This window comes from Panulirus ornatus, chromosome 8, assembly GCF_036320965.1.
Source record: "Panulirus ornatus isolate Po-2019 chromosome 8, ASM3632096v1, whole genome shotgun sequence".
Classification (NCBI taxonomy): domain Eukaryota; kingdom Metazoa; phylum Arthropoda; class Malacostraca; order Decapoda; family Palinuridae; genus Panulirus; species Panulirus ornatus.
The window spans coordinates 5,675,081-5,700,523 of record NC_092231.1 but is presented as its reverse complement, the minus strand read 5'-3'; the positions used below and the strand labels follow the sequence as shown (position 1 = coordinate 5,700,523).

Here is a 25,443-nt window from a genome sequence, read left to right as displayed (position 1 = left end):
TCAGTCCCCTACTATCAGTGTGGGAAGCTTTAAACCACTCTTTGTGGCATATCACTCCTACACCAAATCTCAGTTTGAGGATGAGAGGTTGCTGCAAAATTAGAGATTGTCAAAGAAAGTTATAAGTTCTGTACAGCAGTAGGTGTAAGGAGATAATACAGCTAACTAGTGTAAGAGATAGAACTTACTTGTTCAGAACTCATTCCTAAAAATAATTCAAAACTTGAACACTCCATACCATCATACATTTTGCTGTTTGTAACTCAAAATGTCTTCAAACCAGATGAATGCAGGCAAAAAGTAAAAAATATTGCAGAGGATAATAATATTTACATCATTCACTAAATATCTTATTACAGTATCGGAAAAAGCATATGTAAATTATATACAAATACAGTAATAATTATGCTTATACCTTTCCTGCTACAGTTATAAATACCTACAGTACAAAATATTAATACAGACGTAAAGGTCTCTTAAAAAATTACTGACAACATAAAGCTTCAAGGAAATTTACAAATATAAGAACAGGCAAAGTCACTTGAAAATTTTTCAAGAGTTCCATTAAGATGATTTCATGATGAACAAAATTATAAGCAAAAGAGCATTTAATACTGGAGAAAATGTAAACGATATAAAAAACTTTTAAAAGAAAAGGTCTGTAAATTGTACTGAAATCCATTTACCCAAAGCCTTACAACTACTACCACTTTTCTTACTCTAAGATATTTTGCTAGTGCCCAATGCACTCAACAACACCAGCACCATCTAATGTGGTAAAAAAGAAAAAATTTTTATGCGGCTGATCCTTCTGAGACACAGCCTTGATGATCTCTTGTGCAAGCACACCACCCACAATTGCACACACTGGACTAACTTGACCAAACACCATCCTGTGGAAAAACAGAAGGCAGTTGTGAAGTATAAACAATCCTGGAAAAATGCGGTGGCCATCTGAGAACAGCTGTCAAACCAAATACTATGGATAAAATATTATCTTGGCGGAAAAGAACAAAGGACACATGTCCGGGAAGTCAGCAAGAATGTTGATTGATAGAGTGATGGAAGTCACCAAGTGCAGAATTAGGGAGCGGCAAGGGAGTTTTAGGAGACATAGGGGATGTGTGGATTAGGTTTTTGTGGCGAGTATCACTGAGGAAAAGTAACTAGCAAAAGGTAAGAAGCTATATGCAGCTTTTTGTAATCCAAGCATTTACAATATCTTCAAACCACTCCTAGTAAAAAAAGAAAATCTCTAAAATCTGGAAGCTTGCCAATATAATTCCAATCCTAAAACCCTCCAATCCACACAACTCCCCATCCTGCCAGTGTCCTACAAAAGTGAAAAAATTGGTTGGCCAACTTCATAGCTGGCTGCCATACCAGTCACACACAACAACACCTCTAAGCCCTTTAAATATACAAAGGAGTTCCACATTTGGACAAGAAAAAATCTAAAATTCTTTGCAAACAATGCAACTGCTCCACACTACACTGCACCTCACCAGCCTGGTCATCCACCATCTCAAAAACAAATGTAACAGAGCTGCAAAAACACACAAAGTATAGCATTCAAAACAATCAGTGCCTGCCTGGCAACACTCAACACCAAGAAAATGAAACAAAAATCCTCCCAATAAAATCCTATCTCAACATATTTGGTAGTCAATTCTCTGCAACAGTACCAAACCCCTCCCATTCAAACCACACAATAACTAACCACCAACCCCCGAATAAAAATAAAGAGCATACCTCTGCCTCACAATAACGTAGCCTCTACTCCCAGAGACCCCCTTCTCCAAAAAACTCAACACTGAGAAATTACAAAGTGAAATGACATCAAGCATTATGCAACTACCCTCCCAACCAAGTCTTGAAACACCATCCCACCAGATGTAAACCCATCTGAAAGCACACTCCCCAGATATACATAAGTAAAAACTTTCCCATCTATGCTTGGTACATCATTCATCCATACAACTGAACATATCCCTAAGCCCCTCTTGCCTATGGTGCAACTACTGCAGTAAAGACACCAAACACTTACTGATCAACTACACTACACATAGACACTTTATGACCTATGACCCTGCCTAGTAGACGAGTGTAGCTTTCTGATCACTGCGGGAGTCCCATAAAGATACATGGGACTTGCTCGGTAAGCGCACTAAATGACTGCCAACGCCAAGTAAGACTTGAATTTCTTTCACCAATTTTCTTCAATAACTTTCTGAACATATACATGATTATCGTCGCACATTACATAACCTACAGAAGACAACTGTGAAGAAAAGACATATGAAATATGCAATTTCCCATATCATTTTACTGTATACATGTTGAATGTTTCAGATCAAAGATGATGCTAATGCAGTGTGTCTTTGATTTTTTTCAACCCGTTTTCTCCTAATTTTTTTCGAATATCCACGTGATTATTCATTCAATCATTAGTTAAATAATAATAAGGACAGGATGAGCTTTTTGAAGTGAGAAGTTCTTTGAGGAGATTGCATTCTCATCAGCTGACAATAATAATACACCCTTGCTAAAGGAGACTCTTCACTCATGGGGTAAACTCAAACAAGCCGAGTCCAACAGCTCATATGTATATATTTTTTATTTTTTATTATACTTTGTCGCTGTCTCCCGCGTTTGCGAGGTAGCGCAAGGAAACAGACGAAAGAAATGGCCCAACCCCCCCCCCCATACACATGTATATACATACGTCCACACACACAAATATACATACCTACACAGCTTTCCATGGTTTATCCCAGACGCTTCACATGCCTTGATTCAATCCACTGACAGCACGTCAACCCTGGTATACCACATCGCTCCAATTCACTCTATTCCTTGCCCTCCTTTCACCCTCCTGCATGTTCAGGCCCCGATCACACAAAATCTTTTTCACTCCATCTTTCCACCTCCAATTTGGTCTCCCTCTTCTCCTCGTTCCCTCCACCTCCGACACATATATCCTCTTGGTCAATCTTTCCTCACTCATTCTCTCCATGTGCCCAAACCACTTCAAAACACCCTCTTCTGCTCTCTCAACCACGCTCTTTTTATTTCCACACATCTCTCTTACCCTTACGTTACTCACTCGATCAAACCACCTCACACCACACATTGTCCTCAAACATCTCATTTCCAGCACATCCATCCTCCTGCGCACAACTCTATCCATAGCCCACGCCTCGCAACCATACAACATTATTGGAACCACTATTCCTTCAAACATACCCATTTTAGCTTTCCGAGATAATGTTCTCGACTTCCACACATTCTTCAAGGCCCCCAGAATTTTTGCCCCCTCCCCCACCCTATGATCCACTTCCGCTTCCATGGTTCCATCCGCTGCCAGATCCACTCCCAGATATCTAAAACACTTCACTTCCTCCAGTTTTTCTCCATTCAAACTCACCTCCCAATTGACTTGACCCTCAACCCTACTGTACCTAATAACCTTGCTCTTATTCACATTTACTCTTAACTTTCTTCTTCCACACACTTTACCAAACTTAGTCACCAGCTTCTGCAGTTTCTCACATGAATCAGCCACCAGCGCTGTATCATCAGCGAACAACAACTGACTCACTTCCCAAGCTCTCTCATCCCCAACAGACTTCATACTTGCCCCTCTTTCCAGGACTCTTGCATTTACCTCCCTAACAACCCCATCCATAAACAAATTAAACAACCATGGAGACATCACACACCCCTGCCGCAAACCTACATTCACTGAGAACCAATCACTTTCCTCTCTTCCTACACGTACACATGCCTTACATCCTCGATAAAAACTTTTCACTGCTTCTAACAACTTTCCTCCCACACCATATATTCTTAATACCTTCCACAGAGCATCTCTATCAACTCTATCATATGCCTTCTCCAGATCCATAAATGCTACATACAAATCCATTTGCTTTTCTAAGTATTTCTCACATACATTCTTCAAAGCAAACACCTGATCCACACATGTATATATATATATATATATATATATATATATATATATATATATATATATATATATATTTATTTTTTTATTATACTTTGTCACTGTCTCCCGCGTTTGCGAGGTAGCGCAAGGAAACAGACGAAAGAAATGGCCCAACCCCCCCCATACACATGTATATACATACGTCCACACACGCAAATATACATACCTACACAGCTTTCCATGGTTTACCCCAGACGCTTCACATGCCTTGATTCAATCCACTGACAGCACGTCAACCCCGGTATACCACATCGCTCCAATTCACTCTATTCCTTGCCCTCCTTTCACCCTCCTGCATGTTCAGGCCCCGATCACACAAAATCTTTTTCACTCCATCTTTCCACCTCCAATTTGGTCTCCCTCTTCTCCTCGTTCCCTCCACCTCCGATACATATATCCTCTTGGTCAATCTTTCCTCACTCATTCTCTCCATGTGCCCAAACCACTTCAAAACACCCTCTTCTGCTCTCTCAACCACGCTCTTTTTATTTCCACACATCTCTCTTACCCTTACGTTACTCACTCGATCAAACCACCTCACACCACACATTGTCCTCAAACATCTCATTTCCAGCACATTCATCCTCCTGCGCACAACTCTATCCATAGCCCACGCCTCGCAACCATACAACATATATATATATATATATACATATATATATATATATATATATATATATATATATATATATATTTTTTTTTTTTTTTTTTTTTTATACTTTGTCGCTGTCTCCCGCGTTTGCGAGGTAGCGCAAGGAAACAGACGAAAGAAATGGCCCCCCCCCCCATACACATGTACATACACACGTCCACACACGCAAATATACATACCTACACAGCTTTCCATGGTTTACCCCAGACGCTTCACATGCCTTGATTCAATCCACTGACAGCACGTCAACCCCTGTATACCACATGACTCCAATTCACTCTATTCCTTGCCCTCCTTTCACCCTCCTGCATGTTCAGGCCCCGATCACACAAAATCTTTTTCACTCCATCTTTCCACCTCCAATTTGGTCTCCCTCTTCTCCTCGTTCCCTCCACCTCCGACACATATATCCTCTTGGTCAATCTCTCCTCACTCATTCTCTCCATGTGCCCAAACCATTTCAAAACACCCTCTTCTGCTCTCTCAACCACGCTCTTTTTATTTCCACACATCTCTCTTACCCTTACGTTACTTACTCGATCAAACCACCTCACACCACACATTGTCCTCAAACATCTCATTTCCAGCACATCCATCCTCCTGCGCACATCTCTATCCATAGCCCACGCCTCGCAACCATACAACATTGTTGGAACCACTATTCCCTCAAACATACCCATTTTCGCTTTCCGAGATAATGTTCTCGACTTCCACACATTTTTCAAGGCTCCCAAAATTTTCGCCCCCTCCCCCACCCTATGATCCACTTCCGCTTCCATGGTTCCATCCGCTGACAGATCCACTCCCAGATATCTAAAACACTTCACTTCCTCCAGTTTTTCTCCATTCAAACTCACCTCCCAATTGACTTGACCCTCACCCCTACTGTAACCCTCACCCCTACTGTACCTAATAACCTTGCTCTTATTCACATTTACTCTCAACTTTCTTCTTCCACACACTTTACCAAACTCAGTCACCAGCTTCTGCAGTTTCTCACATGAATCAGCCACCAGCGCTGTATCATCAGCGAACAACAACTGACTCACTTCCCAAGCTCTCTCATCCCCAACAGACTTCATACTTGCCCCTCTTTCCAGGACTCTTGCATTTACCTCCCTTACAACCCCATCCATAAACAAATTAAACAACCATGGAGACATCACACACCCCTGCCGCAAACCTACATTCACTGAGAACCAATCACTTTCCTCTCTTCCTACACGTACACATGCCTTACATATATATATATATATATATATATATGTATATGATTATCCCAGGACCAATTTCTGTGAAATAGTCGTGGTGTTACCAAGGACCTCTGTCTTATGGCTCCTGTAGCCCAAAGCTGAACTACTTTGAGTAGCAGGGAAATGTGAACTTTGAACTGAGAAGTTGTTTGACGAGACTGTACTCCCAGATACAGCCTTTCCAGATGTGATTTTTCATTCGTGATGTATCCTCTAGCAGACGGTGGCTGGGTGGCGGTGGGAATGGATGAAGGCAGCATGTATGAATATGTACATGTGTATATATGTATATGTCTGTGTATGTATATGTATGTATACGTTGAAATGTATGGGTATGTATTTGTGCGTGTGTGCGCATTTATGTATATACATGTGTATGTGGGTGGGCTGGGCCATTCTTTCATCTGTTTCCTTGCGCTACCTCGCTAATGCGGGAGACAGCGTCAAAGTATAATAAATATAAATAAAATTAGTTAAAAACATACTTTAGACAAGTGTGCAGAAAAATATAAGAAAAATACAATTTACTGTATCATTATCTCGATTATATGTTAGACTTAAGTTGAAGAACACGAATGCTCAGTTAGTCTTCCAGTTTTACACACTATTTTCTCCATATCGTTCTTAACATACATTAACATTAGGTACGAACTTACTGAAAAGAACCAAGTAAAAAATACATAAAAATACAATTCAATATCATTTTTATTGATTATAAGTTAAATCAAAGGCAGGATTCCATATCCATCATGTAACAAAATCCCAAATAAATCTGATATATAACACAGAAATACACACGCAAATATACATACCTACACAGCTTTCCATGGTTTACCCCAGACGCTTCACATGCCTTGATTCAATCCACTGACAGCACGTCAACCCCGGTATACCACATCGCTCCAATTCACTCTATTCCTTGCCCTCCTTTCACCCTCCTGCATGTTCAGGCCCCGATCATACAAAATCTTTTTCACTCCATCTTTCCACCTCCAATTTGGTCTCCCTCTTCTCCTCGTTCCCTCCACCTCCGACACATATATCCTCTTGGTCAATCTTTCCTCACTCATTCTCTCCATGTGCCCAAACCATTTCAAAACACCCTCTTCTGCTCTCTCAACCACGCTCTTTTTATGTGTATGGGGTGGGTTGGGCCATTTCTTTCGTCTGTTTCCTTGCGCTACCTCGCAAACGTGGGAGACAGCGACACAGCAAAAAAAAAAACAAAAAAAAAAACACAGAAATACAGTGTATGACATCCAAATTGTCTAATTTGTGTACAAATAAGCTACAAAAACAATGTTTGAAATAAAATAAGAAAGGATTCACTGCAAATCAATGAAAAATCATAATCATTTTGCCATAGTGCTCTCACCACATCAGTCTCCCATACACCAAGATCTTATGTACTAAAATAGCAAGTGTTAAAAAACCATTTCTCTCTTGTGATAGGAAAGATCATATAAAAACAATAAACAACCATGAAACAAGTAGTATACTCCTCAACTCACCGAAGAAGAAATAAATGAAATTGTGGTGGAGTGTAGCGATATGATATATTGCCAATACACTTGTTGTGGGAGTGCACTCCCACCACAAATTCTTTATATCCCCATAGGTAAATTGAGGAGTATATCATCAATCACGCACATAGCAATTATTTTCATGTAGTATTCACCTTTTGCCATTCATCACCCAAAATCTGGTATTTCCTCACAAGAGGAAGCTTACTCACTTTCACCACCCTCTTCCCAACCATGTCATTTCCTCTTTACCTAAAGACACCCTTGCCTCCTCTATAAGTATTCATACATGCCTCCAGCTGCCCGTCTCAGTATATCCTACACCCAAATGTCTCTCCTTTATAAGCCTCTCAAGTGGTACAAAATCCAGGTTCTTCCAATCAACAATCCTATTTTAGCGCACAACTCCTCAAGCTGTTCACAGTTTTCAAATCAATTATACCTGCAACTGCCACATCACCAATTCCTACATTCAAATCACTTATCTTTAATGATCAATCCCTTGCATAAAACATGTACTCACTCAGCTCCTCCCAAAACACTGGCCACTTTTCCTCACACCTGTCACTGCCAGGTGCAGTAACATTAACACCTACCTTTGATAATCCATAACAAGTAGATCATAAGATATTCATATATGGTTGTAATTCAGTCCAATAAACATGTCATAATGAACTGACTTTCTTCAAACAAGTGATCTTACCCTGCAAAATGATTGCTGACTTTCTCTTGAGGTACAGCCATCTTCTCCAGCAAAGCATTTTTGATTGTCAGTAATTCAACTTCATCCTCACTTCTACAAGCTGGATCAGGATTTCGTCCATGCAATGTGACAAATTCCATGAGTACTGGAAAAGAAATAGAAATATGAAGAACTGAATTCTCGGCATAAATCATATGTAATTTATCCAAAACTAATGCATGATTTGGATGACCCTCTACCAAGGGATGCACATCTATGGAGATACTTAAAAACAAGGGGCAGTCAAGCATAATCCTATTATAAAAGAATGCGGGACCAAACACTTGCCAAGAGAGAGTTTTGTGCACGGCTCTGGCAGCAGACTGAAGTGAGAAACTGCAGAAGCTGGGTGTCTAAAGTTCTGGAGAGCATGTGAATGTAGAGCTGATACTTATTGTTAATACAAGCAAGGTTATTAAGTTTAGCAGGAGAGAAAGACAGTTTAATCGAAGTGCAAATACGAATGGAGAGAACCTGGACAACGTGGAATGTTATAGGTACCTGGAAGCGAACACGAGAGAGGGTGAAACCCATAGAGCTGAAGTAAGCCACAGTGTGTATGTGTGTGTGCATCTAAGGAGCTGGGTGCATTAGGGAGTATGTGAAAAGAGAGTTCACAATCTCCGAGAGGCATAACGGGTATGGTGTATTAATTTTTGGTAACTGAAAACCAAGTACACAGTGCACAAAGCAGTGAAAAAAGTGAGCAAAATTTTTAGATTTATAGGTAAATCCTTTGAATTTAAGTCCAAAGAAATCATCCTCACTCTTTACAATTCATTGTTTTGATTGTTTTGCCCCATCTTGAAATTAAGTTTTGGTCGTTCTACCTAATAAAAGGCATAGACAGAATGAAGAGAGCCCAGCGTCAAACTACCAAGATGATACTCAGACCGAGAAACAAATCATAAAAGATCAGATTAAATGACTTGAATCTATTTAGCCTTTAAAAGGGGTCGAGAGGTGATCTAATACAAGTACTCAAAAATGACCAAAGGCTTTGAAAATTTTGATCTATCATGTTACTTAAAACTTGATTCATCTGATTATACTTGTACTAATGGATACAAATTACTGGGCAAACAATTAACCTTAAATGAGGCAAAGTACTTTTTCTTCAACATGATTAATATATGGAACAATCTGCCTGTTGACTTGCGGAAGGGGTGCGTGATGTCTCCATGGTTGTTTAATTTGTTTATGGATAGGGTTGTTAGGGAGATAAATGCAAGAGTTTTCGAAAGAGGGGCAAGTATGCCGTCTGTTGTGGATGAGAGAGCTTGGGAAGTGAGTCAGTTGTTGTTTGCTGATGATACTGCACTGTTGGCTGATTCAGGTGAGAAACTGCAGAAGCTGGTGACTGAGTTTGGTAAAAGGTGTGTAAGAAGAAAGCTGAGAGTAAATGTGAATAAGAGCAAGGTTATTAGGTACAGTAGGGTTGTAGGACAAGTCAACTGGGAAGTAAGTTTGAATGGAGAAAAACTAGAGGAAGTGAAGTGTTTTAGATATCTGGGAGTGGATTTGGCAGTGGATGGAACCATGGAAGCTCAAGTGAGTCATAGGGTGGGGGAGGGGGCGAAAGTTCTGGGAGTGTTGAAAAATGTGTGGAAGGCGAGAAAATTGTCTTGGAAAGCAAAAATAGGTATGTTTGAAGGAATAGTGGTTCCAACAATGTTATATGGTTCCAAGGCGTAGGCTATAGATAGAGTTGTGCGGAGGAGGGTGGATGTGCTGGAAATGAGGTGTTTGAGGACAATATGTGGTGTGAGGTGGTTTGACTAAGTAAGTAATGAAAGGGTAAGAGAGATGAGTGGTAATAAAAAGAGTGTGGTTGAGAGAGAAGTGGGTGTTTTGAAATGATTTGGTCACATGAAGAGAATGAGTGAGGAAAGATTGACAAAGAAGATATATGTCAGAGGTGGAGGGAACGAGAAGTGGGAGACCAAATTGGAGGTGGAAAGATGGGAGTGAAAAAGATTTTGAGTGATCAGGGCCTGAACATGCAGGAGGGTGAAAGGCGTGCAAGGAATAGAGTGAATAGGAACCATGTGGTGTACCGGGGTCAACGTGCTGTCAATGGATTGAACCAGGGCATGTGAAGTGTCTGGGGTAAACCATGAAAAGTTTTGTGGGGCCTGGATGTGGAAAGGGAGCTGTGGTTTTGGTGCATTATACATGACAGCTAGAGACTGGGTGTGAACGAATGTGGCCTTTGTTGTCTTTTCCTAGTGCTACCTCATGCACATGCAGGGGGAGGGGGTTGTCATTTCATGTGTGACGGGGTGGCAACGGGAATGAATAAGGGCAGACAGTACGAATTATGTACATGTGTACATATGTATATGTCTGTGCGTGTATATATATGTATACGTTGAGATGTATAGGCATGTATATGTGGGTGTGTGGACGTGTATGTACATACATGTGTATGTGGGTGGGTTGGGCCTTTCTTTCGTCTGTTTCCTTGCGTTACCTCACTAACGTGGAAGACAGTGACAAAGTATAAAAAATAAATATATAAATAAGAACAGACTTAATAAGTAATTTGCTTCAAGTCCAAGACTTTCATTATCTGCACCTCCATAGTCACAACGACAATTTGCAGGTTATTCTCTTTGAATTATCTGTATGCCCTCAAACTTTTGCCACTATCACAAACAGCCTTTAAAGAATCTAATGTTGATGTTTAAATGCCTTGTATTCCTTCATATTCAACTAAGCATAAGAACCATTTACCACAGATTTACATCTGTTTAGATGATATTCAATGAAAACATATCAAAAAATGTTATAGAGGATCAAGCTATAACTTTTTTTTTTAACACCCATTTAACATGTAAAAACACATGTACTAAATCATATGTTTCATGCAATCCTACGTTTATTTCCCAAAAACTTAAGTATTACAAAATCTGGGAACTATATGGTCCCAAACTTGCTAGATTTGTTATTATTTACCCATACATACAATATAAAAATTCTAAGTTGTCAGTTGTTCAAATATCATAAACTTCTACATTAAGAACCCAAGGTAATGCATCTTATGAAGTTAATCATATTAGGCTTACTGTGCATGATGAAGTATGCTGGAGATGTTCTTCTTAACTGACTGACATACTTGCTGGAAGTCCAATCTACGTCTAATGCTTGGCTTAACGGAAAATACGACTCGGTGCGTTTCACCATCTTGGTCTCCTCGACAGTTTGTTTCTTACCATCTTGTTCTATTTCCTTCTTCTCTTTCACCTCTCTGAAAATCATTGTACAACCAATATCAACCCCAGTCCAGCAAAATCAAACCTCCATTAAAGGTGCATCACATACAAGAGACAACCTAGAGATAAAAAATGAAAGACAACAGATGGTCAAGGTAAAAAGTCATGCTTCATTCTATATTCCATGCTAAATTCTAAGGTTGATTCTAATTGCTATCATCATTAATCCACTGGAAAAAATTTGCACTGAAGATCAAATTTCCCACATAAAGTTACCTCGTACCACACCATCAATAATAATTTTGTTCATTTCATAAAAGGTATATCACAATGTAGTTAAACTCTAGATCATAAAGCAAATAAATCATTCAATAAGGTGTTTTCACAAACACTGTACAACTTGAGGAAAAATTGAAGAATAAAATGAACTTTAAATTCCATAAAGTATAAATTATCACACAAGAACCATAAGGTTTAAAACAGCCATAACACAAAATCAATCAAATCGTATTCATCGCAAATGTTACTTCTAAGAATCACATTGTGATAAACAGAGTCTGCCTTAAAAATTTGTTACATCTAAAACTAGCAAGTCAGTTTGGATCTCATGTACTATCAGTTCATAAGTGCTACACTTCAGAAGAAATCAGGATATCTGTAAAACAGATGAATAATGCTTTAACTTGTACATAAAATAAAGAGGGTGATTTGGAAGAAAAAGAAACCGATGAATAATATCCTCTCTGTACACTAGCAACCTATTCATTACCTTTGATTCTCTTCTCAATTATATGGGGTGGATCTGATGGCCCTTCAATTCACTCAATCATCCTTATTCCAAGAGCACTGAGCAAAAATGCAATGAAAAAAATCACTCAACTGATAGCACAATCCGAAACACCTCTGGACCTTATCAGTTCACTCATTGTACCTGTCCTTTCTACAGCCTATTTGCGCTTGTGTCTTCATTTATACAACTACATACACCTTCTCAACTAACCTACCACATGCTGTGCATTTATCAGGGTAACAGTATCTCCAAATTTTCATACAATATATATCCCAAAATCCCTACTCTAAGATTCTCCTAATTCCAGCAAAGGTAACACAAGTTATCTAACCCTACTGCCCTTAAAACTAAGCTTGCACTCCCAAACATCTGAGCTGGGATAAGTCCTCCATCATGCACTAAACAAATTCTTCCATTTACCAGAGCTATCAATGCACCACCAATTATTCTTAACAAATCTCAGACTCTCAACCTTAGCTTTCCTATTACTATTGCAATTGATTATCCTAAATATCTTATCTAGTTCCCAACCCGAACTGATATGACGATATAACATCCAAAACCCTAAAAAAAAAAAAGGAATTACTCATAAATGACCTGCCATTCTTTCTAATTATTTCCTTTGGCTCAGCCAACACAGCAGCATCTTTAACTGTCTACAGCTGTTGTTGTTATTGTTCTGCGAGCTGTTCACGCTGACAACGCTCACACAACAACATCAACTTGGGTGAAATCTCATCTGTCTTGTCTCAACATTTACATAAATCATCTGAACCTCAACCATTTGGGTATTCACACATCTGCTCGTTCCGAATGCTTCAGTATACTGAAACAAACCATAATCATACTACACATATGTGCCAACTGTTAGCTAATCAGATGGTCTTGGATAAAATGTATAAGTTTTGATACATGTATGGAACTGATATTCTCGAAATACACCCATAGTTGTTTCGAGATAGATGTTTGGGACTTATCAGTATGAAGTGGATTTAAGTATGGATGGGTTGGTTCATCCACCATTAACCACTTCCTTATGGTCCTCCACAAAATCCCAGAATCTAAAAACAACACTCTGCACAGTTATTTCTGTTCAGCCACCTCCTAATTTCCTAATTGCACTTCTTACCTTTAAAAGTCTTCAAGATATCAAACTTTGACTGCTTCACTATTATTTCTTATCAACACTTTACACTCATATTAATCAACACTTTGATTTTCTTACTACAAAAGGAAAGACAATATAATGAACACTAGGGGAATCAAAAGAATTATTTCACGTACCTTACAAGTTATCCCCAACAGACTTCATACTTGCCCCTCTTTCCAGGACTCTTGCATTTACCTCCCTAACAACCCCATCCATAAACAAATTAAACAACCATGGAGACATCACACACCCCTGCCGCAAAACCTACATTCACTGAGAACCAATCACTTTCCTCTCTTCTACACGTACACATGCCTTACATCCTCGATAAAAACTTTTCACTGCTTCTAACAACTTGCCTCCACACCATATATTCTTAATACCTTCCACAGAGCATCTCTATCAACTCTATCATATGCCTTCTCCAGATCCATAAATGCTACATACAAATCCATTTGCTTTTCTAAGTATTTCTCACATACATTCTTCAAAGCAAACACCTGATCCACACATCCTCTACCACTTCTGAAACCGCACTGCTCTTCCCCAATCTGATGCTCTGTACATGCCTTCACCCTCTCAATCAATACCCTCCCATATAATTTACCAGGAATACTCAACAAACTTATACCTCTGTAATTTGAGCACTCACTCTTATCCCCTTTGCCTTTGTACAATGGCACTATGCACGCATTCCGCCAATCCTCAGGCACCTCACCATGAGTCATACATACATTAAATAACCTTACCAACCAGTCAACAATACAGTCACCCCCTTTTTTAATAAATTCCACTGCAATACCATCCAAACCCGCTGCCTTGCCGGCTTTCATCTTCCGCAAAGCTTTTACTACCTCTTCTCTGTTTACCAAATCATTTTCCCTAACCCTCTCACTTTGCACACCACCTCGACCAAAACACCCTATATCTGCCACTCTGTCATCAGACACATTCAACAAACCTTCAAAATACTCATTCCATCTCCTTCTCACATCACCACTACTTGTTATCACCTCCCCATTTACGCCCTTCACTGAAGTTCCCATTTGCTCCCTTGTCTTACGCACCCTATTTACCTCCTTCCAGAACATCTTTTTATTCTCCCTAAAATTTACTGATAGTCTCTCACCCCAACTCTCATTTGCCCTTTTTTTCACCTCTTGCACCTTTCTCTTGACCTCCTGTCTCTTTCTTTTATACTTCTCCCACTCAACTGCATTTTTTCCCTGCAAAAATCGTCCAAATGCCTCTCTCTTCTCTTTCACTAATACTCTTACTTCTTCATCCCACCACTCACTACCCTTTCTAAACAGCCCACCTCCCACTCTTCTCATGCCACAAGCATCTTTTGCGCAATCCATCACTGATTCCCTAAATACATCCCATTCCTCCCCCACTCCCCTTACTTCCATTGTTCTCACCTTTTTCCATTTTGTACACAGTCTCTCCTGGTACTTCCCCACACAGGTCTCCTTCCCAAGCTCACTTACTCTCACCACCTTCTTCACCCCAACATTCACTCCTCTTTTCTGAAAACCCATACTAATCTTCACCTTAGCCTCCACAAGATAATGATCAGACATCCCTCCAGTTGCATATATATATTTTTTTTTTTTTTTTTTTTTTTATACTTTGTCGCTGTCTCCCGCGTTTGCGAGGTAGCGCAAGGAAACAGACGAAAGAAATGGCCCAACCCCCCCCATTACTTTTTATTCCATGATATTTTAGCAGAACACTGCTATTATCAAACCTTTCTTAAAACGGATAACAAATGAAGCACATAAGATTATGACAAAATGGACCACAATTGTGCTATTAATCAATAGTCAAATCCTATTACATGTACTTAAATATTCAAGACAGGTCACATTACCAATTAGCCATTCTGACAATGCTTCCTACAGTACTCACTCAACATATTGATGCTCCTGGAGGTCTATGAACATGTACCCGAACATTCCAAATACATCACCAGCAAAGAACAAAATTTTATTCTGGTGACAAATGTTATTGATTCTGACGAGCTGTTCACGCTGACAACGGCTCACACAAACAACATCAAACTGGGTGAAAAACTCATCTGTCTTGTCTTCAATATTACTTGAATCAGCTGAAACCTCAACCATTGGGTTTAAGATCTGGGCTCGTTCTCGAGATGCTTCAGCTATCTGTAATAAAAGATAATCATTATACACATATGATGCCGTACTGTTAGCTGAATCAGATAGGTAGTTGGATAAAATGTTAAGTTTTTTGATAATGTATGGAAGTGGTAAATGCTGAAAGTACACACAATCATAGTTGTTGATGAGATGAGAAGTTGGTACATTATCAGTATGAAAAGTGAAGGATTTAAAGCTATGGATGGGCTTGGGTTCAGTCACCATTAACCCATCTTACTTTAAGTCTCACAAAATGCCCAATCTAAAAAAAACATTGCAACAAGTTCATATTCTGTTCAGCCACATCTAATTTTCTAATTTGCACTTCTTCCTTTAAAAGTCTTCAAAAGATATCAAAACTTCATGAACTGCTTCACTATTAACTTAAATCTATATCATTAGAATCTTTACACTTCATATTAATCAACATTTGATATATTACCTCTTACGTACAAAAGGATGAAAGAACATATATAATGAACACTTTAAAGGGTGAGATCAAAAGAAATTATTTTCACGTTAAGCCTATTAGGTAATAAGGTATCATAAAGCCATATGGAAATCATGGAATAGTTACAGAAGACAAGATAAATGAAGTACAAAACAAGACTCACATTTTTACCACATGCATCATGAGGAGCTAAAAAATTGGCACAAGCTTCAATTTCTGTAACTGTGCGGTGATCCAAAAGAGTTAGAGATTTCACTCCTGAGAGAACCAAATTTTTTGTTACCTCAGCTCCCATTCCACAAACCCCTGCAACTAAGACACGTGATGCCCGCAATCTGGAATGAAGATATTACATTTACCTTACTTTTGAACTAATGAGATAATGTACTGAAGAGTAATTTCAGTTTCTTTGAATTTCATATCCTGCTAACTACATAATACCTGAATGAAAATGCAAATAAAAGTAAAGTAATGGGGTTTGAAAGGAAACACTGAAAGTATAGATACTGTAATGCCCTACAGAGTGAGAGAAAAAAGTTTACTAAGCTGTGTTCAGGTATGGGGAAGAAAGTCTGGAACAAATGACAGAATCTAAGTATTCGGGAGCTATCTTTGTTAACTTTGGTGATACTGAGGGAGAGATAATGGAGAGAACAGTACAGTGTAGAAAAGTCACTAGGTCCCTAACAGAATGATGAAGGGTAAAGGTGTGAAAATGGCAGTGAAGAAAGGGTTAAGGAATGGCATAGTCCTCCCAACCCAGACCTATGCAGCCGAAACATGGACATGGGATGAGTCACGCACATTAAGAAAACAAGGCTATGGAAATGAGTTATCTGAAAGGAGCACATGGATATGACTAGATGGAATGAACTAAGTAATTAGAGGCTTTATGAGAGATTTGGCAATGTAGGGAATGCACTGGGAATGAATTGTGGAGTGGTAGAATTGATGAAACACAATACTCTGAAGTGGTTTGGGCATGTGGAAAAGTGGAAACACATTTTCTAGGTTTACAAAGTGTGTTCCACTCTTATGGAATCATTAACGTTACCAAACAAAATACAAGTGACATTTTCCTTTTTTATAACCCTCCAAACCTTTCAACATTAAATAACTCCTTTTTATTATGTTGAAGGCTCCAGTCACAGACAAAAGTCCACATCAAGGCTGGGCCTTAATTGAAATATGGAGAGAATTATGAAACAGAAAAAGAAAAGACATGGGAAAGGTAGGGTTACAAGGCAGAAGAAAAATATGGGAAAGGTAGGGTTACAAGGCAGAAGAAAAATGTTAAATAATATCTACCAACCTATCTGGAATTCAACAGTTAGAGAAGCTTTTGCCACGGCCATCCCCTTGAGGGAATTCCCAAAGGGAATGGGCATAATTATTTAGATATACGTTAGACGATAAATTACATATAATACCAAAAAATAAAAAACATGAAGATAACCTGCCTGTATCCATGGTACAGACGTCTTTTGAGTTCTATTACTGGTGACATTTCCATGTTACCAAAATAAGTCCTCCAATTACCTATGCTATGATTTTGTTTCCTATATCTTTACAGACATCCAAATTCACTTAACATATTTGCAAAACTCAGATGCAATCAGAGTTAAATGTTTATAATGCATGACAGCATTAAATGGCATGCATCATTAATAAAGAAAATTAGGCATATCTACACTGTAAAAGCAAGTTTTCTTATAATTTCAAATAGTTTGTTCATTGACTTTACACACCAAATACAGCTCTATCAAGTTTGAACAAGCATCAAATCGAATATGTTTTGTCAGCTATGCACAGGGTAGCTGCTTTTGTAATGGCCTCTTGCTATGCACAAGAAAAGAAAATGACGGGGCATAGGCTTCCCTCATCTTCATTTACTATTCACTTGATTTGTACAAGTGCTATAAAAACATTAGTTACACTCAAATCCTCACTTAAATCTGATAATTTTACAATTTATGCCCTAAATTATGTATTTCCTGCTATATGCAAAAGACATCTATTTTTCTAAGCACTCTGATATAAATCACTCAGCTCACAAATGAATGTTCAGCAAGATATTAAATTCATAAAAGTGTTTTGGAACTTCTGTGGGATGTTAGCTAAAAACACCCTTTTTTTTTATTAAATCAACATTAAACAACAACTTTTATCAATAAAAATCTGGTTATGAACGTACATATCTAGATAGTATGAAACTGTAGGGTACTGTACGACAGTAGTGGGTATTTTTTAGTTTATGCCCAACAGAAGTTGTGAAATTTGTTATAAACAATCAGTAGATCTATCTTTTATAAGCACTTTAATAAACATATATATATATATATATATATATATATATATATATATATATATATATATATATATATATATATATATATATATTTTTTTTTTTTATACTTTGTCACTGTCTCCCGCGTTTGCGAGGTAGCGCAAGGAAACAGACGAAAGAAATGGCCCAACCCCCCCCCACACACACACATGTATATACATACGTCCACACACGCAAATATACATACCTACACAGCTTTCCATGGTTTACCCCAGACGCTTCACATGCCCTGATTCAATCCACCGACAGCACGTCAACCCCGGTATACCACATCGCTCCAACTCACTCTATTCCTTGCCCTCCTTTCACCCTCCTGCATGTTCAGGCCCCGATCACACAAAATCTTTTTCACTCCATCTTTCCACCTCCAATTTGGTCTCCCTCTTCTCCTTGCTCCCTCCACCTCTGACACATAAATCCTCTTGGTCAATCTTTCCTCACTCATCCTCTCCATGTGCCCAAACCACTTCAAAACACCCTCTTCTGCTCTCTCAACCACGCTCTTTTTATTTCCACACATCTCTCTTACCCTTACGTTACTCACTCGATCAAACCACCTCACACCACACATTGTCTTCAAACATCTCATTTCCAGCACATCCATCCTCCTGCGCACAACTCTATCCATAGCCCACGCCTCGCAACCATACAACATTGTTGGAACCACTATTCCTTCAAACATACCCATTTTTGCTTTCCGAGATAATGTTCTTGACTTCCACACATTCTTCAAAGCCCCCAGAATTTTCGCCCCCTCCCCCACCCTATGATCCACTTCCGCTTCCATGATTCCATCCGCTGCCAGATCCACTCCCAGATATCTAAAACACTTCACTTCCTCCAGTTTTTCTCCATTCAAACTCATATATATGAGCATGAGCATATATATGGGCATGAGAAGAAAGATCATGAGAGGCAAGTGTTTTGGGAGCAGCTAAATGAGTGTGTTAGCGGTTTTGATGCACGAGACCGGGTTATAGTGATGGGTGATTTGAATGCAAAGGTGAGTAATGTGGCAGTTGAGGGAATAATTGGTATGCATGGGGTGTTCAGTGTTGTAAATGGAAATGGTGAGGAGCTTGTAGATTTATGTGCTGAAAAAGGACTGATGATTGGGAATACCTGGTTTAAAAAGCGAGATATACATAAGTATACTTATGTAAGTAGGAGAGATGGCCAGAGAGCGTTATTGGATTACATGTTAATTGACAGGCGTGCGAAAGAGAGACTTTTGGATGTCAATGTGCTGAGAGGTGCAACTGGAGGGATGTCTGATCATTATCTTGTGGAGGCTAAGGTGAAGATTAGTATGGGTTTTCAGAAAAGAAGAGTGAATGTTGGGGTGAAGAAGGTGGTGAGAGTAAGTGAGCTTGGGAAGGAGACCTGTGTGAGGAAGTATCAGGAGAGACTGTGTACAGAATGGAAAAAGGTGAGAACAATGGAAGTAAGGGGAGTGGGGGAGGAATGGGATGTATTTAGGGAATCAGTGATGGATTGCGCAAAAGATGCTTGTGGCATGAGAAGAGTGGGAGGTGGGCTGTTTAGAAAGGGTAGTGAGTGGTGGGATGAAGAAGTAAGAGTATTAGTGAAAGAGAAGAGAGAGGCATTTGGACGATTTTTGCAGGGAAAAAATGCAATTGAGTGGGAGAAGTATAAAAGAAAGAGACAGGAGGTCAAGAGAAAGGTGCAAGAGGTGAAAAAAAGGGCAAATGAGAGTTGGGGTGAGAGACTATCAGTAAATTTTAGGGAGAATAAAAAGATGTTCTGGAAGGAGGTAAATAGGGTGCGTAAGACAAGGGAGCAAATGGGAACTTCAGTGAAGAGCGTAAATGGGGAGGTGATAACAAGTAGTGGTGATGTGAGAAGGAGATGGAATGAGTATTTTGAAGGTTTGTTAAATGTGTCTGATGACAGAGTGGCAGATATAGGGTGTTTGGGTCGAGGTGGTGTGCAAAGTGAGAGGGTTAGGGAAAATGATTTGGTAAACAGAGAAGAGGTAGTAAAAGCTTTGCGGAAGATGAAAGCCGGCAAGGCAGCAGGTTTGGATGGTATTGCAGTGGAATTTATTAAAAAAGAGGGTGACTGTATTGTTGACTGGTTGGTAAGGTTATTTAATGTATGTATGACTCATGGTGAGGTGCTTGAGGATTGGCGGAATGCGTGCATAGTGCCATTGTACAAAGGCAAAGGGGATAAGAGTGAGTGCTCAAATTACAGAGGTATAAGTTTGTTGAGTATTCCTGGTAAATTATATGGGAGGGTATTGATTGAGAGGGTGAAGGCATGTACAGAGCATCAGATTGGGGAAGAGCAGTGTGGTTTCAGAAGTGGTAGAGGATGTGTGGATCAGGTGTATGCTTTGAAGAATGTATGTGAGAAATACTTAGAAAAGCAAATGGATTTGTATGTAGCATTTATGGATCTGGAGAAGGCATATGATAGAGTTGATAGAGATGCTCTGTGGAAGGTATTAAGAATATATGGTGTGGGAGGCAAGTTGTTAGAAGCAGTGAAAAGTTTTTATCGAGGATGTAAGGCATGTGTACGTGTAGGAAGAGAGGAAAGTGATTGGTTCTCAGTGAATGTAGGTTTGCGGCAGGGGTGTGTGATGTCTCCATGGTTGTTTAATTTGTTTATGGATGGGGTTGTTAGGGAGGTAAATGCAAGAGTCTTGGAAAGAGGGGCAAGTATGAAGTCTGTTGGGGATGAGAGAGCTTGGAAAGTGAGTCAGTTGTTGTTCGCTGATGATACAGCGCTGGTGGCGGATTCATGTGAGAAACTGCAGAAGCTGGTGACGGAGTTTGGTAAAGTGTGTGGAAGAAGAAAGTTAAGAGTAAATGTGAATAAGAGCAAGGTTATTAGGTACAGTAGGGTTGAGGGTCAAGTCAATTGGGAGGTGAGTTTGAATGGAGAAAAACTGGAGGAAGTGAAGTGTTTTAGATATCTGGGAGTGGATCTGGCAGCAGATGGAACCATGGAAGCGGAAGTGGATCATAGGGTGGGGGAGGGGGCGAAAATTTTGGGAGCCTTGAAAAATGTGTGGAAGTCGAGAACATTATCTCGGAAAGCAAAAATGGGTATGTTTGAAGGAATAGTGGTTCCAACAATGTTGTATGGTTGCGAGGCGTGGGCTATGGATAGAGTTGTGCGCAGGAGGATGGATGTGCTGGAAATGAGATGTTTGAGGACAATGTGTGGTGTGAGGTGGTTTGATCGAGTAAGTAACGTAAGGGTAAGAGAGATGTGTGGAAATAAAAAGAGCGTGGTTGAGAGAGCAGAAGAGGGTGTTTTGAAATGGTTTGGGCACATGGAGAGAATGAGTGAGGAAAGATTGACCAAGAGGATATATGTGTCGGAGGTGGAGGGAACGAGGAGAAGAGGGAGACCAAATTGGAGGTGGAAAGATGGAGTGAAAAGGATTTTGTGTGATCGGGGCCTGAACATGCAGGAGGGTGAAAGGAGGGCAAGGAATAGAGTGAATTGGAGCGATGTGGTATACAGGGGTTGACGTGCTGTCGGTGGATTGAATCAAGGCATGTGAAGCGTCCGGGGTAAACCATGGAAAGCTGTGTAGGTATGTATATTTGCGTGTGTGGACGTGTGTATGTACATGTGTATGGGGGGGGGTTGGGCCATTTCTTTCGTCTGTTTCCTTGCGCTACCTCGCAACCGCGGGAGACAGCGACGAGGTATAAAGAAAAAAAAAAAAAATATATATATATATATATATATATATATATATATATATATATATATATATTTTTTTTTTATACTTTGTCGCTGTCTCCCGCGTTTGCGAGGTAGCGCAAGGAAACAGACGAAAGAAATGGCCCAACCCCCCCCCCCCCCCCCCCCATACACATACACACGTCCACACACGCAAATATACATACCTACACAGCTTTCCATGGTTTACCCCAGACGCTTCACATGCCTTGATTCAATCCACTGACAGCACGTCAACCCCTGTATACCACATGACTCCAATTCACTCTATTCCTTGCCCTCCTTTCACCCTCCTGCATGTTCAGGCCCCGATCACACAAAATCTTTTTCACTCCATCTTTCCACCTCCAATTTGGTCTCCCTCTTCTCCTCGTTCCCTCCACCTCCGACACATATATCCTCTTGGTCAATCTCTCCTCACTCATTCTCTCCATGTGCCCAAACCATTTCAAAACACCCTCTTCTGCTCTCTCAACCACGCTCTTTTTATTTCCACACATCTCTCTTACCCTTACGTTACTTACTCGATCAAACCACCTCACACCACACATTGTCCTCAAACATCTCATTTCCAGCACATCCATCCTCCTGCGCACATCTCTATCCATAGCCCACGCCTCGCAACCATACAACATTGTTGGAACCACTATTCCCTCAAACATACCCATTTTCGCTTTCCGAGATAATGTTCTCGACTTCCACACATTTTTCAAGGCTCCCAAAATTTTCGCCCCCTCCCCCACCCTATGATCCACTTCCGCTTCCATGGTTCCATCCGCTGACAGATCCACTCCCAGATATCTAAAACACTTCACTTCCTCCAGTTTTTCTCCATTCAAACTCACCTCCCAATTGACTTGACCCTCACCCCTACTGTACCTAATAACCTTGCTCTTATTCACATTTACTCTCACTGCTTCTAACAACTTTCCACCCACGCCATATATTCTTAATACCTAATATATATATATATATATATATATATATATATATATATATATATATATATATATATATATATATATATATATTAGGTATTAAGAATATATGGCGTGGGTGGAAAGTTGTTAGAAGCAGTGAAATGTTTTTATCGAGGATGTAAGGCATGTGTACGTGTAGGAAGAGAGGAAAGTGATTGGTTCTCAGTGAATGTAGGTTTGCGGCAGGGGTGTGTGATGTCTCCATGGTTGTTTAATTTGTTTATGGATAGGGTTGTTAGGGAGGTAAATGCAAGAGTTTTGGAAAGAGGGGCAAGTATGAAGTCTGTTGTGGATGAGAGAGCTTGGGAAGTGAGTCAGTTGTTGTTCACTGATGATACAGCGCTGGTGGTTGATTCATGTGAGAAACTGCAGAAGCTGGTGACTGAGTTTGGTAAAGTGTGTGAAAGAAGAAAGTTAAAAGTAAATGTGAATAAGAGCAAGGTTATTAGGTACAGTAGGGTTGAGGGTCAAGTCAACTGGGAGGTAAGTTTGAATGGAGAAAAACTGGAGGAAGTAAAGTGTTTTAGATATCTGGGAGTGGATCTGGCAGCGGATGGAACCATGGAAGCAGAAGTGGATCATAGGGTGGGGGAGGGGGCGAAAATTCTGGGAGCCTTGAAAAATGTGTGGAAGTCGAGAACATTATCTCGGAAAGCAAAAATGGGTATGTTTGAAGGAATAGTGGTTCCAACAATGTTGTATGGTTGCGAGGCGTGGGCTATGGATAGAGTTGTGCACAGGATGGTGGATGTGCTGGAAATGAGATGTTTCAGGACAATGTGTGGTGTGAAGTGGTTTGATCGAGTAAGTAACGTAAGGGTAAGAGAGATGAGTGGAAATAAAAAGAGCATGGTTGAGAGAGCAGAAGAGGGTGTTTTGAAATGGTTTGGGCACATGGAGAGAATGAGTGAGGAAAGATTGACCATGAGGATATATGTGTCGGAGGTGGAGGAAACGAGGAGAAGTGGGAGACCAAATTGGAGGTGGAAAGATGAAGTGAAAAAGATTTTGTGTGATCGGGGCCTGAACATGCAGGAGGGTGAAAGGAGGGCAAGGAATAGAGTGAATTGGATCGATGTGGTATACCGGGGTTGACGTGCTGTCAGTGGATTGAATCAGGACATGCGAAGCGTCTGGGGTAAACCATGGAAAGCTGTGTAGGTATGTATATTTGCGTGTGTGGACGTGTATGTATATACATGTGTATGGGGGTGGGTTGGGCCATTTCTTTCGTCTGTTTCCTTGCGCTACCTCGCAAACGCGGGAGACAGCGACAAAGCAAAAAAAAAAAAATATATATATATATATATATATATATATATATCCGCTCACAAATAAATTCGATGGGAGATACATAATTCATCAAAATTATTTCACAACCTCTGGAAAATCACCCACTTTCTTTTTACTCCACAAATTTCCTCAACCCTATTATAGCCCTATACCAACTCTATAAGAACTAACAAATGATGGCTTTACCGATGCTAAACCTAAACTCCCTCACTCATCATCAACTCTTCACATTATAAGGAAGCCATCGGTACCAATTTTGTAAAATTCTAACACCGGAAAAACGCGTGTCTGTAAATCTGGCCTTTTTACCTACTAGTAAAAACAAAGCCAACACTATGTCCAAACCTATTTGCACCGCGTAGCTGAAGTATCATTACTCCTCTTATTTATTACCAAAGTAATAAGTCTATCGTCTATTTTACGTATCAACTGCATGTCACGATGGCTGTATACCTGTAACTAAATGGAACATTATTAAACACAAGACACAAACGTCAGAAGCTGAAGAGGCCTCCCCCAAACACTCGCCTCTTCTGGGCGTCCAAACCCCAGAGTCTGATCTGCCGGTCGTAGAGAGCGGCCTCATCCTCTGTGATATTCTGCACGTGCTTCTCTACCATCCTCCTTTACGGGGTGTCCCTTCAGCGGGCTGAGGAGTTGCTATTTACGGTGTAAACCAATACACTAGAAGGAAATGAATTTGAAGATTTCGTCCGGTACGACTCCCGCGGTGTGTCCAGATCAACACGAGCTCAAAGTAAATATTGCTCATTCATTCTCCTTCAATATGAAACTAAGGAAATTTATGTATCATATATCCTCTTGTATTTCATCTTTTTTTAAAGCTCTTTTGAATATCTTATTTATAACAATCAACCAACAGACAAGATGCTTTGATGGATATTATTTTTTTCTGGGGATACTAGCCCAACGTCAGTGTCCTTTCCGTAATTCATTTATTACCACACCTGCATTCTCATGGGTGCTTGAAACACTATATTTGTACTCACATTATTAAATTTGTTAGTTATCTATACATGTTCTTAATCATCTAACTTGCCAGTATCTTAAACTTTCTTTAATATCTTACGGTCTCAAGGTCGTCAACGTTAGACTTACATCCACAACCCGAAAAAAATTGATCAACTTC

General features: G+C 39.8%; 1 protein-coding gene across 1 annotated transcript; it reads right to left on the bottom strand.

Annotated features, from left to right (window-relative positions):
* Positions 1 to 336: 336 nt before the first annotated feature.
* On the bottom strand, positions 337 to 25,049 carry Aos1 (activator of SUMO 1). The gene is made up of 6 exons (XM_071664004.1): positions 24,822 to 25,049; positions 16,111 to 16,282; positions 15,246 to 15,502; positions 11,248 to 11,429; positions 8,141 to 8,285; positions 337 to 893 (listed from the first exon to the last, which is right to left on the bottom strand). The coding sequence occupies exons 1-6, from the start codon at positions 24,911 to 24,913 to the stop codon at positions 734 to 736; spliced, it is 1,008 nt and encodes a 335-aa protein (XP_071520105.1). The 5' UTR covers positions 24,914 to 25,049; the 3' UTR covers positions 337 to 733.
* Positions 25,050 to 25,443: the final 394 nt, after the last annotated feature.